The sequence below is a fragment of the Heteronotia binoei genome, chromosome 5, assembly GCF_032191835.1.
Source record: "Heteronotia binoei isolate CCM8104 ecotype False Entrance Well chromosome 5, APGP_CSIRO_Hbin_v1, whole genome shotgun sequence".
NCBI classification, from domain to species: domain Eukaryota; kingdom Metazoa; phylum Chordata; class Lepidosauria; order Squamata; family Gekkonidae; genus Heteronotia; species Heteronotia binoei.
In genome coordinates this window covers 31,805,704-31,822,523 of record NC_083227.1, presented here as the reverse complement: position 1 = coordinate 31,822,523, position 16,820 = coordinate 31,805,704, and the positions used below count along the sequence as shown (strand labels likewise).

Below are 16,820 nucleotides of genomic sequence, written 5' to 3'. Positions count from 1 at the left end.
CAACCTTCTGTGTGGAAAACAGATGGTCTTCTACAGAGACATAGCCTTACCCTTTAAAATATGGTCAGAAAGACTATGGCTGGTTGTTAGCGGTGAGAGAAAAGTACTCCGCACATATTCTGAAACATCCTTTCTTCTTTACATGCAACTAAGCTGTGGAACTGAAAAAGCATCTATTACACTTTGATCTCATCTAACACTCTGTGGTGCTCAGGGCAACATCTGTACTATTTCCTCTTCCATTTCATACTCACAGCACAACCTTGTGAAATTGGTTAGACCGAGAGAGCAGGCAAAGATGAGACAGCAACCTTCTCCCTAAAGTGGGGATTTGAATGTGGGCCTGTTAGGTTCAGTCTCAGGCTTCCAATGTTTCCTCTAGGCTGAGTTAGTGTGAGTTAGCTCACAGTTTTTTAGCCTCCAGCTCACAGAGTTTTGTCTCAGCTTAGGAAAAATGGCCCCAGGGCAAACTAATTTCTGCAATAGCTCACAGCTTTAATGCCATTAGCTCACAAAGTAGAATTTTTGCTCACAAGACTGCACGGTTTAGAGGGAGTATTGACCACTACTCCTGTCACCCCTTCCTGGTGTCTGCTACTGCAAATGTACTTGTGGGCCCTGCATCTCTGAGAACAAAGGGTTTTTGCCACTAGGCTGACAGCCCCACATGTGAAAATAACCCTGAGCATCCGGCCAGCCTAATTTTTCCTCTCACTGTTGCTGTCTTTCTGTTCTCTTTAGGGGAAAAGTGCAAATATGACCCCTCCTTTCGTGGCCCTATCAAGAAGAGGTAAGAAAACTGTAGGAAAGGAACTGACTGGAATATAACAGGTTACTGCCTGGGGGAGGGTGTGAGATTGCCATGGTGAGGGCATGCCCCAGGTTTGGCGGAGAGATGCCTAGAGGTGCTTGGCTTATCCATTTTCTATCTGAAAATGGTGGCTGCTACAGAGGCCTTAGCAGTGTTTTGAGTGTGAAGGGGACACATAGAGAAGAGCAGTTTACTGGACACTTATTTTATCTTAAACCAACTCCCTTCAATGCTGTTTCTGTCTGGAAAGGTGAGATGGCCCCCCGAAGCAAGATTTGTCTGTCCCCCCCCTCCCCCCGGCTAGAGAGATAAGTGAGGGTGTTATAGGGTTGCCAACTCCAAGATTAGGAAATTCTTGGAGATTTGGGGGTAGAACTTGGGAGAGTGGGGTTTGAAGATGGGAGGGACATCAGCAGGGTCAAATGCCATAGGGTCCATCCTCCAAAGCAGCCATTTTCTGTGGGGAACTGATGGCTGTAGTCTGGAGATCAGTTATAATTCTGGGAGATCTTCAAGCCCCAACCTTAATATACATGCTTGTGTGATGATGGTAGGGCTGCCAAGATCCTGCTGGGGGCAGAGGATCCCCCAATTTGGGGGCCCCCAGCCTGCCAGCATGGAGCAGGCTACCAGAGGGATCTCTGCTCCTAAAGAGCTTCATTGTCGAGCCTGGCATGATGACATCACCTGGAAGTGACATCGTTGCCCAGCGCAAATCATGCTGGGGATGCTCTATGGTACCATAGAGTTGTAACCCAAATCCTAGAGTGTCCCCGGAACAACGTGCCTTGTACGATGATGTCACTTCCAGGTGATGTCATTGCAGCACGCTTGCATAGAGTACCCCGCAGGGAATCTTGGCCAGGTCACCCCCAAATATAGAACTAGCCCTAGTAACTATGGGGGGCTGAAACAGGGACTGGGGTTCTTGGTTCTTCTAGGAGAGGAATGGAAGCATGAAGTGGGGAAACCCATTCACAGTTGTCTTTAAACTGTACCCACAACAGATTTGGACAGTTATCTGTAACCCTCTTTCTAGTGTACGACGTGAGTCTGACCCCACTATTCCCCTTTTCCAGGAGCTGCACTGATATTATTTGCTGCATCCTCTTTATGCTTTTCCTTGTCGGCTACATCGTAGTAGGACTTCTGGGTAAGTAGTACAAAAAAATTTCCCTCAGAGCACGGATGAGGACAATAGAACCACATTAGGGAGGGGAAAGACCAAGCTCTGGGAGATCAAGGGAGGCCCTGGCTGCTTCCAGCTTTTTGGGACTCCTAGCCAGGGCATTTTTTGAGCAGGAACGCACTGGAATGCCGTTCCAGCTGGCTTGGTGTCAGGGTGTGTGGCCTAATATGCAAATGAGTTCCTCCTGGACTTTTTCTACAAAAAAGCCCTGCTCCTAGCCATAATATAAATAAAAACGCTGCTGCCTGAAACAAAAAAGGGGGAAAAAAGAGTGCAACAAGTTGCAAAATGTACCCAGTGGCCCAAAATTAACAAGAGTCTGAACGAGACGTCTTTTGAGCTTGAGGCCCAGACCAAATGGCTCCCGTGCTCCCCAGCACTGCTCCCCCAATTGTTTTGTCTGGCAGACCCTAGCTAGCTAATTTTTAAGGGACGTTAAAAATATAGATGTTTCTATGAGGGCCAAACCTAATTTGTCAAGTAGTGAAGATGAATTGCCCTAAATCCTCTTCTCTGCTTGCTTCATCATGTTTGCAAATGCATGTAGAGAGAAAAGTCTGGAATATTGCTACAAATCGCGAAGACGTGCTACTGTGGAGTCTTCTTTATTTTATTGGAAGGCTTTTATGTCACCTTTCTCCCATAATAAAAGACTCAAGAAGCCTTTAGCAAATGTATTCCTCTGCACTAGAGCTGCCATGTCCTCCTGGCCACCAACAGGAGATGGGAAGGGGAGGGTTGCCAGATCCAAGTAAAGAAACTCCTGGAGATTTGGGCCTGGAGCCTGGGGAGGACAAGGACTTCAGTGAGGTGCAATGCAATGGAGTCCATCTTCCAAAGCATCCATTTGCTCCAGGAGAACTGATCTCTGAGCTGTAATTCTAGGGGATCCCCAGGTCCCTCCTGCCTGCCTCAAATTGCCTGTCTAGGCAAGATGTACAGAATGTGTTTGAATTGCAGCAGGGGTGGAATTCTAGCAGGAGCTCCTTAGCATATTAGCCAATCCTGATATAGCCAATCCTCCAAGAGCTTGGAAGGCTCTTTTTTGTAAGCTCTTGGAGGATTGGCTACATCAGGAGTATGTGGCCTAACATGCAAAGGAGCTCCTGCTAAAATTCCATCCCTGAATTGCAGGCATCTTGTTTTACATGTAATCTGCACCCATGAGATCTAGAAACATGTGAAGGTATGTTTTACTTGCAACTCAGGGCTGTCATGGGTTTGAGTGCATCTGTTAAAGCTTTCAGTCTGCAAGGTGTCCTGCCCATGAAGTAAAGTGGTCCCCCTGCAGACTACAAAGACGTAGGAAGTTGGAGAGAATAGGAGATGGCTGGAATCAGTCGGTTGTGGTATAATGAGATGGAATGTCCCAGGCAATTGTATTTTCACTTACACTCTACTTTTCCCCATTTGAGGGGAGGCATTTAAATGAGGCACAGTTTTTCTGAGTGCAATGTGAACTTGCAACTGTTCCCTTTGCAAACGTAATGGCACCCCACACATACGCAGCTTGATCCTTCCATTCTGCTTAGAAGTATGGAGCCTTTCTCTCATGGGGGGTGGCTATTCCCCCTGGCTTCTTTAAGGCTGCATACTTGGCCAATCTGACCAGGTCCAACCCACAATCTCAGGAGAACAACAACGTCTATTTTCTTTTTTTGAAAAAATGTAGACAGTATCAAGTAGCAGCCTTTCAGCCTGATACAGGGTCCCCTCAGATTCTGCTGAAGTGCTTCTCTACCTGTCTGAAAGGCAGAAAAATAGGCAGATTGTTTGTCATGTTTTTACCCAGCTTGTTCTCCCAAGGAGCTTGGGTAACAACATATGTAGTTACCCCGTCTCCATTTTATCCTCTCAGCAACTCTCTGAGGTAATTTAGGTGGAGAGTGTGTGATGGACCCAAGGTCACTGGACGTCAAGGCAGAACAGGGGTTTTACTCAAGGCCTCCCAGTCTGACTGGAATACTACTGTATCCCCCATGCATGGACCTTACTTAAGGAATTCTGTGAATGTGAGCCATTCAGTTTTCAGCCTTCTACTTCAGGTCTAGGGCTTGTGTTCAGAAATTCCACACACAGAATGCTGATACTCTCATTCCTTCCCATCCCCTTCAAAACTGCCTGTCCTGGCAAAATATACAGAATATGTTTGAATTGCAGGCATCTTGGTTTATATGTAATCAGATCCATTATAGACATAGGCCAATTTCTCACTAGAGCTTTAATCCTGGTTTAACTCTATCCCCAAACTGACTTTCTACACTAGAATCAGAGAATCAGAGAAACCAACTTTATGACTCTATGATTCTATGGTTTTAGTGTAGAAAGTCAGTTTGGGGACAGAGTTAAACCAGGATTAAAGCTCTAGTGCGAAATTGGTCATAGGCTCTAGGGAGCTCTGTTGGTCCCAAAACAAAAACCAGGTAATACTTTTTATTAGGACCAACTGAACTATTACAAAATAATGTGCAATCTTTTGAGTTTTCCAGAACTCTTCATAAGGCTAGGTGTTAAAAGTTGGAGGGGGGGAGAGGGAAAAAAAGATAAGATCATGGCCTAAAACATCTCTTACCTTTCCTCAGCCACCCTTCCATTTAGTGTTGCCAGGTTCCCCCCTCCCCATGGGTCACTGGCAGGGGGTGAGGGGTTGGTTTGCCTGCTGCTGACTGGAAAACTCATGGAGATTTGGATTAAAATGTGGAATTTGCTACCAGAGGATGTAGCGATGGCCACAGGAATAAAGAGCTTTAAAAGGAGATTAGATAGATTCAAAGAGAATAGGTCTATCAGTGGCTACTAGCCATGGCGACTGAGGGGAACCTCTACATTCTGAGGCACTAATCCTCTGAATCCCAGAGCCAGGAGGCAACATCAGAGGAAGGCCTCAGCCTCTTGTGCCATATTGTGGGCTGTCCAGAAGAGGCCACTGTGTAAGACAGGATGCTGGACTAGATGCACTATTGGTCTGACCCAGCAGGGCTCTTCTTATGCTTTTATGTAATACTGAGGTATCTCTAGGTTCTACCTGGAGGCTGTCAACTCTACTTCTCATTGCTTTTTAAAACATCCAGCTTGATGCAGAGTTCTGGAGCACTTGAAAGCTGTCATACGTTGTGTCACTTGGGTTATTCTTTGTTTCACTTGGATTGGTCATAATAAAAGGCCCTATCAGGCCTTTGTTTCCAGACCCCTCATGAGGCTGGACTTTCTATTATCAGATATTTGTGTCCCCGCTCCTCTGAGGAAAGGAGAGCTGTCGTGTCTCCCTAGTTTACATAACCAGCTTCAGAAGCCCGTGCTGTCCCAGCTGTTGTGGAGTAAATGAACATGGCATCCACCAGGTGGAGGAGACTGTCCCTCAATGTATATGAGGGGATGGGAGGTCAGGAGAGGCCCAGGCAGTGCTCCTTGGACAGAAAACTGGGATAATAAATTCAGAGGAGTGGCCCTATTTTAATATGTAAAATATCAAATGGTCCATCCCCCTCACTTCCATTTCTTTCTTTCTCTTTTGATACAAGCTTGGCTGTATGGAGATCCTCGTCAGGTGATTTACCCCAGGAATTCGACCGGTTCCTATTGTGGAGTTAGCGAAAACCGGTGGGTTATGAGGGGACCTGTGGGGAAGGAAAGGGGTGCCTGGTACGACCAGGTGCATTCTCATGGAAGGGCTTCATGAGCACAAAAGACTGGAATTTGTGGCAGGAAATATGACTGGAATCTCACTTTCTCCTTCCTTCTCCTTGTTAATCCTACAGATAGTAGTCACTTTAGCACTGGGTTCTTAAAGCTGTGGGTTCACACCCTCAGTTCATATAGACCTGCTTGCTAAGCCAGGAAACCTGATAGAGCTGTTGTTTTGGGGACTGTCAGGTCCCTCGAAGATGATGGGGGGGACATTCTGGGAGCTGGAAGTGTTCTCAGTGATGTCTCTGCATCACTGGAAGCAGCGTCACATGATGTGCCCACATCACCCAGAAGTGACATGGGCATGTCAGTGATATTGGAAGTGACACTCTGGTTTTTGGGCAAAACTCTATGGTAAAATCAGCCTCAAACCAAAGAGTTTTGCCCAAAAACCAAAGCAACATTGCTGTTGGGGTGGGGAGTTGCCCACAAAAGTGGAGGATCCCCCACTCCCAACTGGGGAATGGCAACCCTAGTAGGACCTGGAATTATAGCTGATCTCCAGCCTAGGGAGATCAGTTCCCCTGGAGAAAATGGCAGCTTCAGAGGGTGGACTCTGTGATATTACATCCCTGCAGAATTCCCTCCTTTCCCCAGGCTTTGCCCCCAAATCCTCTCACAGTAGGGTTGCCAATCCCCAGGTGGGGTCAGGGGATCCCCTGGTTTGGAGGCCCTCCCCCCACTTCAGGTTCATCAGAAAGTGGGGGGGGGATATCTAAAGAGGACTCCATTATACTCTATGGAGACCAATTCCCATAAAGTGTAATGGATAATTTATCCGTGGATATCTGGGGCTCTGAGGGGGCCTGTTTTTTGAGGTAGAGGCACCACATTCTCAGCATAGCATCTGGTGCCTCTCCTCAAAACACCCCCTAAGTTTAGAAAAAAGATTGGATCAGGGGGTCCAATTCTATGAGCCCCAAAAGAAGATCATTATTTGAAATGGAGAGAAGGCACCCATCATTATTCCAAATGGAAAGAAAACATTTAAAAGGTGTGTGGTCCCTTTAAATGTGATGGCCAGAACTCCCTTCAGGATTGTCACACCTTTGCTTCCAGTTCCACCCCCAAAGTCTCCTGGTTGCACCCCCAAAGTCCCCAGATATTTCTTGAGTTGGACTTGGCAACCCTATCTCACAGAGTTGGCACCACTGCTCCTCCACTGAAGAGGCAGAGAGGTCAGGGTTCAGGGAATAAAGATACTGTTTGGAGAAAGAAACAAAGAAAGGAGATGGTTTGAGAAAGGGTGCCAAGCCAGCACCAAAAGGAAGTTTGTGTCTGCGGCCAAACTGACAGTCTGCAGCTCTGATGCACCTTCCTGGGACAAACCCTGTGCTCTGGTAGCCAGTTATCTGGTGGGGTTCTTTGCTATTCCATTCAATATTCTTTGAATTTTATTTCCAAGATTCAAGGAGTCACTGGACCTCAGGGAAAAGTTATCAGCAGGCCTCTTGGCACTCCCCTTCCCCTTGCTCCCAACACCACATGGGGGGGGGGTGGATTGCTGCTTTATTCTTTTAAAGGTTATTAAACGAGGTAATGAAGAAACTTCACCAGTTGAATTTCTTCCTGGTGCAACGCTGACAAAAGCCCTGCATCAGAACAAGCGGGGGCTGGGTTTGTGAAGAAACCTTTAGAGGTGGCAGCTCTGTTTCTGAATTTGCTAACCTAGATTTGTCAGTATCTTGACGGGAAGACATTTGTCCTCTGATCTGGCATGGCATCCCAGTTGTTGATTGTGTGCCCATTTAGAAATCCTTCCCCTCTCTTGCCCCATCCTTTCTGGTTCCTTCCTTTTGTTCTTTTCCATAGTTTTAATCTCTCTCTCTCTCTCTCTCTCTTATGGCAGAGGCAAGCCTTTTGTTCTCTATTTCAACATGATACAATGCGTCACCTCTCTAAATGTCATATCCGCCGCAATGAACGGATTGCAGTGCCCAACACCGCAGGTAGGGGGAGCCCTGCCTTTGGACTGTGGTTGGAGCAGGAGGTGGGACTGGGAGTTGGGATACCTAGGCTCCTTCAGTGGGACCTAAGTTTGCCTCTATTCTATTATTATTAGTAGTAGTAGTAGTAGTAGTAGTAGTGGTGGTGGTAGTAGTAGTGGTAGTAGTAGTGGTAGTAGTAGTTGTTGTCATCGTCAGGTCTTTTTTCCTGGAAAAAGTGATGCTGGAACTTTTTAGAGGGAAATGAAGGAGAAATACATATGAACTTTTAAACGTTTTTTTTAGAATTTGTTTCCAACAAGAAGTTCTGGAATTCTGTTCCGCCATGTTCCTCCAGGAAAAAAGTCCTTGTTGTATTTCACCTTTCTGCCCTGCAGAACTCAAGGTGGCTTACAGCGTAAATAGAATGATTTTTTTTAAAACCCTACAACATAATTTAAAATCTCATTGATGGACTGCCAATAAATAAAAACGAAATGAGTCAAATACTGTCCGAAGTAAAACTGTATTTAACTGCCCACTGAGAATCAAACATGAGGGAGCGAGGCGCATCTCCCTGGGTAGCTTGTTCCATAACAGGGGAACGCTTATTTGCAGATGATACTAAATTGGGAGGGGTTGCAAATACAGTAGAAGACAGAAACAGGAAACTGGATGACCTTGACAGGCTGGAAAACTGGGCTAAAGCCAATAAAATGAATTTTAACAGGGATAAACGTAAAGTTTTGCATTTAGGTAGGAAAAATTCAATGCGTAGTTATTGGATGGGGATGGCTTGCCTTAGCAGTAGTATGTGCGAAAAGGATCTAGGGTTCTTAGTGGACCATATGCTGAACATGAGTCAACAGTGTGATGCGGTGGCTAAAAAGGCAAATGCAATTTTGGGCTGTACCAACAGAAGTATAGTGTCCAGATCACGCGATGTGATGGTATCACTTTGCTCTGGTAAGACCTCACCTGGAGTATTGTGTTCAGTTTTGGGCACCACATTTGAAGAAGAATATAGACAAGCTGGAATGGGTTCAGAGGAGGGCGACAAAGATGGTGAGGGGTCTGGAGACTGAGTACTGTGAAGAAAGGTTGAAGGAGCTGGGGATGTTTAGCCTGGAGAGGAGGCGGCTGAGAGGTGATATGATCACCATCTTCAAGTACTTGAAGGGCTGTCATCTAGATGGTGGTGTGGAATTGTTTTCTGTAGCCCCAGAAGGTAGAATCGGAACCAATGGGTTGAAATTAAATCAAAAGAGTTTCCAGCTCAACATTAGGAAGAACTTCCTGACCGTTAAAGCGATTCCTCAGTGGAACAGACTCCCTCGGGAGGTGGTGGGCTTTCCTTCCTTGGAGGTTTTTAAACAGAGGTTAGATGGCCATCTGACAGCAATGAAGATCCTGTGAATTTTGGGGGGAGGTATTTGTGAGCTTCCTGCATTGTGCAGGGGGTTGGACTAGATGACCGTGGAGGACCCTTTCAACTCTATGATTCTATAACTGTGATTCTACAACTGTGGGGCTGCCACCAAAAAGGCCCTCTCTCATGTTGCCCACCAGGCAAGCTTCTTTGATTGATGGGGCAGTCACAAGGGCCTCTCCCTATGACCTTAATTTCCCAGTAGGAACGTATGGGAGAAGATAGCCCTTCAGTTATGCTGATCCTGAGTCATGCAGGGCTTTAAAGACCACAAACAATACCTTGATTTGGGCTCGGGAGCAAATTGTATAATCGCTGTAATAATAGCTTTACAGTATTATAGAAGAGGTAGGGGAAATGGGGCCCTTGCATTGCTGACTCTTGGGATGCTACAAAGATGAGCTGGGCAGAGAGCATCCTTGCCAATAGTTTCAATAGTTTCCAGCCTGGTACCTACCAGCCTTCATCTGCACTGAAATTGTGCGTTCATCAAACGTCTTGGGTTAGGCAAGCATTGTCCACGGCACCAAGGTTTTATATCGCTTGCTATTCCCTTTCCACTCCAGGTCTGTGTCTCGTCCTGCCCTACCAGCTTCTTTGTGGTGCTCCCCACCAGCTACAGCAGCCCGCCTTCGAGCGTGTGGGACCAGGAGTGGTGTCAGTCTAGCATTAACCTGACCACTACAGAACTGGTGAGTCAGTGTTGCTGCTTGTTTCCCCCTTGCTAGGCCCTTTTGGTCCCCTTGTCCAAGCAAAACCTCCTCGGGCTTGCATGGAGAGGGACACCCATGTTGGTCTGGGACAGCAAAATGAAAAAAAAAATGGTTTAAATAAGTGACACCTATGCTAATATTTATCTTGTGACCTTCCTCGTCACCCTTTGAAAGCGTCATTCCTAGCTGCACCAGCAAAATACTGTCATGTACTTTTCTTCCCAGACTGTGCCAGATATACTCAACAAACAGCTTTGTCCTGAATTCATCATCCCATCCACAGCAGGTAAGTGCCACTCACAGGGTACAGTCAATGTGGAAAGGGCTCATGCCTCAATTGTGGAGCATCTTCTTGGCACGCAGAAGGTCCCAGGTTCAATTCCTGGTATCTGCAGTTAAGGGATTTGGTAGTAGGTGATGCGAAAGACCTCCACCTGAGACCCTGGAGAGCTGTTGCTAGTCTGAGTAGACAAGACTCAATACTGATGGTCAGTATTCAGTATGATTCAATATAAGGAAGCTTTAGGGTTGCCAGCCTCCAGTTGGGGCCTGGAGATCTCCCTCTTTTACAGCTGATCTCCAGGCGCCAACCAGAGAAAATATACAGAAACAAATAGTGCTCTAAATACAAAATAACCACTGGAGTAAGACAACACTTTAGAAATATAACAAAGTATCTATATTATAAGAAGTCAAAATCAAACAATTAATATACAAATAATATACACGCAGCTACAAAGAGTCTGTCCACAAACCATAGCTTCTGTTGTTCTGCAGGTTTCTGTCTCTTAAAGGACAAACAGTCCCACTTTTAATTCCAAGCCGCAGCTTCTGTAGATAAGAAAGTTCGTTGCAGTGAAGGAAGGGTATGATGCTTTGTTCGTTCAATTGATGTTTGCACTGCAGCTCCGTGGAAATATTGCATACTAGTGAGAGAGAGCAGAGGAAGGCTTTGAAACAACCAGCAAGTTCTAGATGTGGCGAGTTCTCTCCTTCTCTTGTGGATTTATTTTACCGTCTATTCAACGTTATTGAAGTCCTTATGACTCAAAACAAGACAAACCTTCTTATCTACAGAAGCTATGGCTTGGAATTAAAAGTGGGTCTGTTGGCCCTTTAAGAGACAGAAACCTGTGGAACAACGGAAACTGTCATTTGTGGACAGACTCTTTGTAGCTGTGTGTATATTATTTGTATATTAATTGTTTGATTTTGACATCTTATAATATAGATACTTTGTTATCTTTCTAAAGTGTTGTCCGGTGATTATTTTGTATTTAGACCTCTGGAGAAAATGGCTGCTTCAAAAAGTGGGCTCTGTGGCATTGTATCATGCTGAGGCCCCTCCCCTCCCCAAGCCCCGCCTTCTCCCGGATCTACCTCCAAAGTCTCCAGGTGTTTTTCAACACAGACCTGGCAACTCTATTCATGTGTGTGTCACTGGACCTAAGGACTCTATGACTTTGTTGGTTCATACAGAAGGGAGAATTCCACTAGGAATTTTGGCAACAAAACGTCAAAAGTCTGTTAGCTGGCTCAAGTGAAATCTCCAGGCTGAGAAGGGGAGGGGAGGAGCAGGCTTGAGGAGAACTTTAGGATTTAAATTCTGTCCCACTTGGAACTTGAAGTCCCCCCCAGCATGGCATTTTGCATATATAAGAGGAAACCTTTGGTAATTCTTCAATGTGGCTATCAAGAGAGGGGCTCTAACTGAGGACTACATCTCTTTGTAAGCAAAAGGCCTCAGGTTCAGTCTCTATGGTCTCAGTTTGCAGATGTTGGAAAAGAACCTTTCTCTGCCCTAGACCTTGGTGGAACACTGCCTGTCAGAACAGACAGCACTGAACTAAATGGTCCGGTGTTCTGATTTGATATAGGATGGAGCCAATCTATTCAGCCGTTGTTACTTCAGTCAGTCCTAATTCTGACCTCCTTCTCTCCCCACACCAGTCTTCATGCGTTGCTTCCCTGATTTAAATGCCACTCAAGACTATACTAACAAACACCTGACAAATGAAACACGGGATATGATCACAACTGGTGCCAAGTAAGTCAACAACAACAACGACAAGCCTTTATTGGCATAAAACAGATTTAGCAGTACAAATAACAATGTAAGTAATATAAAAGCCTGGAAAATAGAGTACGCAGGGGAGCTAATGTGCATAAAATGAGTAAAATATATGTAATTTCAAGTTTAACAAAATTAAATGAATAAAACAAATAAGATATGGTCATTCCAGAGCCAGTCTCTGTCGGATTTCCATGGCCTGTTGAAGAAATTCGGCAACCGTTAAAGTTAACTCTGAGCAGGTGTCATTTAAAAGTCTGTAGACTTTGCCTGAATCAGCACAGCTCAACATATCTGCTAAAATATCTTTCAAATATATTCGACGAATATCCTCATAAAGGGGACAATTCAATAATACATGGGAGATAGTTTCGATACATTTGGGATTACAAAGACAATGTCTGGCAGAGTAATCAATCCTGTTAAATCTGCAAAATAAAATAGCAGCTGGTAATGCATTGCATCTCGTTAACGAGAAAGCACGCCGTTGTTGTGATGCTTGCAGAGAGGAGAAATATGACGCTAATTTCCCTACAGAAAGAGGAAGTTCAAAATTTAGCAGGGAGCAAGTTTTGTTGGCCAGGCTGTATAATGTTTGCATTTCAATATCCAAGATTCTAAGCTTAAGTTTCAAGAATGCATCTTTTAGGGATAGCATAAAAAGTGAATCTATATCAATGCCCATAGACTTAATTTTCCTCTCAATAAATACTAACTAATTTGACATATTGGATTCTGAGAGCACTTGATATAGAAGGCTCTCCGAATCAGAGTAGAAATATAGCCGTAACCAGTATTTAAATAACATTAGCCATGCTTGTGTTTCCACAAGATTCATCCCTGTTTCTAAACATAGAACTGCATATGGTATGCACTTCGGGAATCCCAGGATTTTCCTTAGAAATTTTGATTGGACACCTTCAATGTTGTTGTCCAAGGCTGTGATCCAAACTGGGACCCCATATAAGAGCTGTGGTATCACTTTAGCCTTAAAGATTTTTAGCGCAGCTGGGACAAACTGATTGCCTCTACTATAAAGGAAGCGCTGAATAGCTGCAACGTTAACATTGACTGACTTAATTATACAGTTACGGTGATTAGTCCAAAGTGTGTTATATTGGAAATGAATTCCTTAGTATTTTACTTGTTTCATCTCTTTGCCATCTATTGACCATTTAGTTGGCTTCCAAGATTTGGAAAATACAACAATTTTAGATTTGTCATAGTTCAGAAGGAGCTTATTGTGGTTAAGGAAAGTGATACAACGGGCAAGCAAGCGTTTTAATCCAATTCTGGAACAAGATAGTAAAACTGTATCGTCCACGTATAAAAGTAAGGGAACATGTCTGGCACCGAGTTTAGGACTATGATGATCGATATCTGACAAAAAGGGAGCAAGTTCATTAAGAAAGAGGTTAAACAGAAAAGGGGCCAACACACAGCCTTGTTTAACCCCTTTGTTTAACAGGATTTTTGATGTAAGATTGCCTGATGAAGAGCATTTGACCTGACAAAAGTTAGAAGTATATAATTTTTTAATAAGCATGAGAAGTCTTTTATCAATACTTGTTTGTTCAAGTTTAGCCCAAAGCAGGTCCCTGTCAATTGAATCAAATGCTCCCTTTGAGTCTAAAAAGGCTACATACAATTTCATCTTTTTCCTAATAGTGTATTTGGAAATTAGATGAGACAAGGTATTACAATGATCAAGAGTAGTTTTGCCTTTACAAAATCCCAGTTGTTCCAGACCAAGAATTTTTTTCTCGTGTCATCCATTGTTCAAGTTTACTCAACAGATGTTTAGAATATAGTTTGCCAATGGTAGATAGGAGACTAATCGGCCTGTAATTATTTGGGATGGCAGGATCTCCTTTTTTATAAATTGGGACCACTATTGAGTTGAGCCAAGCTTTAGGAATTATGCCTGTTCTGTCAATACTTGTAAAGAGGGATGCGAGCGGAGTAGCCCACCAATCTGAATCTAACTTTAGGATTTCAGAAGGAATAGCATCAGGGCCTGCTGCTTTACCTAATTTCAATTGCAAAATTAGTTCTTTAACTTCATCAGAAGGCACAGAGGGCCACTCCGGAAGATCTACCTGATATAGTTCAAAAGGTCCAGAAGTGTATAAAGTACTTTGGGAGAACATAGAAAAGAAATATTGGTACCAGACATTGGGTGAGATAGCAGACATAGAAGGGGCATCAACTCTATGGGCACCTGATACAATAGACCAGAATTTTTTAGAGTTCTTTAAGATTATGGCCTGGAATAGCTCCTCCCATTGAAGCTTAGCATAGTCATTCTTTTTGTTTATGATAACCTGAGACAACTGATTTTGAAGATCAAAATACTCTGGTGGAAAGGACAAAGCCCCAGAGTCACGGTAACATCTATAGGTATTGCGCAACAGAGTTTTAACGGCTCTACATTCTTTATCAAACCAGGGCTGCAGAGATTTCATGTTTCTTTCCCTTTTTACATTTTTAGGTCTAGCATTTAATGAACTAAGAATGTTAGATACTAGGGAATCATAGGCTGTTATTAGCACTGAAGGATTAGTTGCATTAGTTAAAACACTTCTAAGATTCGAAAGGGAATGAGAGTTTAAAAGTAACTGAGCTTCTCGTTTTGTCTGATTATACCAGCAGATTTTTGGTAAGAACCCACCAAGTGTAGAGAGGGATTAGGGGAAAGGTCAGGGGGAAACTCTGCATGGAGGGTCAAAATAAGTGGAAGGTGATCACTGATAATAAGATCACCTATGCAGAAATCTTTTATATAAGATTCTAGTGAGGGAGGGACAGTAATGTAATCAATTGTGCTGCAACTCTTCTTAGAAATGAATGTAAAATCCCCAGAATGAGAAAACCTTTCCAGGCCGTTTAGCCAGACCCTATTGTGTTGGATACAGAATTTGACAAAGCAAATGCCTGCCAAGTTTGAACAGCTGTCTTTAGCTTGCCTCCTAGGAAAAAAAAGGTGGTAAAGTAGCATCTAAATTGAGGTTAAGGGCCTTAAAAAGATTTTTTCATCATTGCCGACTCTTGCATTAAAATCCCCTGCTATTATTATTTCAGTGGAGGGAAATTTGGTTTCCAGTTCATTCATAATTATATTCAGACGTTCCCAACGATGTAAAAGGGCCGATTTATCTTGGGCAGAAGGGATATATATGTTTACCAAAATCACAGAAAGATTCCCATAAACAAGCTTGATAGTCCTCAAGTTCCCACCGTCAGCCAAAGCTGCTTGAGTCTGAGGCAAAAAGGTAGGATAAGAATGTTTTAAATAAATAAGATTCCTTAAAAAAAAGAAAGAAAGAAGATTCCTGAATCCTCTGAGCAAGCTGTTAACTGGTGTTCCTTCACTCCCACACACAAACAGGCCCAGTTCTCAGAGCTGAACTACATGGGATGGCGGGAGAATCCTTGTGTCTTTATTTTCATGTTCTGCAGTTCATGTGTGAAGCTAGGAGTGGGGAGTGGGTAGTTTTTACAGAAAATGAAAAGGGACACATAGGTAAGAGGAGCAAAAGCCTGCCTCTGCCCTCGCTATATACCTCATTGCACTTGGTTGGTTGAAATATTTCTTCTTCCAGTCAAGTGGCAGTACTCAAAGTGTGCCAGCCTGGAGGAAAATAAAACAACAGGTTGCAGGTTTTGTGCCCCTCATCCGCACTTCCTATTAGTGGCTAAAGTTGGACGCTTAGAATCATAGAGTTGGAAGGGACCTCCAGGGTCATCTAGTCCACCCCGTGCATAATTAATGAAACTCACAAACACCTCCCCCCAAATTCACAGGATCTTCTTTGCTATCAGATGACTTCCACACGTTTCCTGCTAGAATAGATAGTGCAGTTTCAATCCACTTCAGCAACCATTTGCAAGTGGATTTTGCCAATTCACACAGTTGGGAGAGGGAAAGCAGGGGCTTCAAGTGGTCCCCGCTTGAAAAGAGTGGACGCCATGTGTGCCTGCCCCGCAAACTGTGAATTCCCCTCTTGCAGGGCAGGCAGGCATGGTGCCTACTCTTTTCAAGCGGGGGCACAGATGACTGTTGGGGTGGGGCTTCCCCCCACTGGCTGCTGGAGGAACCCAAAAATTGGGGAATCCTCTGCCCCCACCTGAGAACTGGCCTCCCTAGCCAACCTCCAGGCAGGACCTGGAGATCTGCTGGAATTACAACTCATCTCCAGATGACAAAAGTTCATTTCCCTTGCAGAGAATGGCTGCTTTGAAGGGTGGCTTTTCTAGCACTCTACCCTTCCGAGACCTCTCCCCTCCCACACCCTCCTCCCTCCCCAGGCTCTACCCTCAAAATCTCCAGAGATTTATCTACTGGCAGGGCCATAGCCAGGATTTTAAAAGTTGGGGGGGTGCTTTTTAAGAAGTGGGGGCACCCTTTCCCATCCACTGTGGGGCTTGCCTTTTCTCAAAAGCTTTCTGGGGCAGGGGCAAAAGCTGGAGGCTCTGAATATGGCCAGGTTGAGGTAGCCATTCTTAAAAACTTTGGATTCAAGAAAGGACTGCACCTTGCGTAGGGTTACCAATCCCAGTTGGGGGCAGGGGATCCCCTGGTTTGGAGGCCCTCCTCCTGCTTCAGGAGCATCAGAAAGTGGGGGATGGGGGGAGGGAAATGCCTGCTGGGAACTCCATTATTCCCTGTGGAGACTGATTCCCATAGGGTATAAGGGAAAATTGATCTGCAGGTATCTGGGGCTCTGGGGGGGCTGTTTTTTGAGGTAGAGGCACCAGATTTGCATCCATAGCATTTCCTCAACCCCCCCCCCCGTTTCAAAAGGATTGGACCAGGGGGTCCAATTCTATGAGCCCCAAAAGAAGGTACCTCTATCCTTCATGAGGAAGGCATTTAAAAGGTGTGCGGTCCCTTTAGATGTGATGGCCAGAACTCCCTTTGGAGTTCACTTGTGCTTGTTGCAACTTTGCTCCTGGCTCCACCCCAATGTTTCCTGGCTCCACCCACAAAGTCCC

The 16,820-nt window shown here is 44.6% G+C and overlaps 1 protein-coding gene across 1 annotated transcript in view; it reads left to right on the top strand.

Annotated features, from left to right (window-relative positions):
- Positions 1–16,820, top strand: part of SLC44A4 (solute carrier family 44 member 4) — a 76,436-nt gene that overhangs the window by 35,671 nt on the left and 23,945 nt on the right. The window contains exons 2-8 of the mRNA XM_060238705.1: positions 742–790; positions 1,891–1,964; positions 5,522–5,600; positions 7,537–7,636; positions 9,608–9,733; positions 9,980–10,040; positions 11,705–11,801. Coding sequence (XP_060094688.1) covers positions 742–790; positions 1,891–1,964; positions 5,522–5,600; positions 7,537–7,636; positions 9,608–9,733; positions 9,980–10,040; positions 11,705–11,801 — 586 coding nt within the window. The remainder of the gene's footprint in view (positions 1–741; positions 791–1,890; positions 1,965–5,521; positions 5,601–7,536; positions 7,637–9,607; positions 9,734–9,979; positions 10,041–11,704; positions 11,802–16,820) is intronic.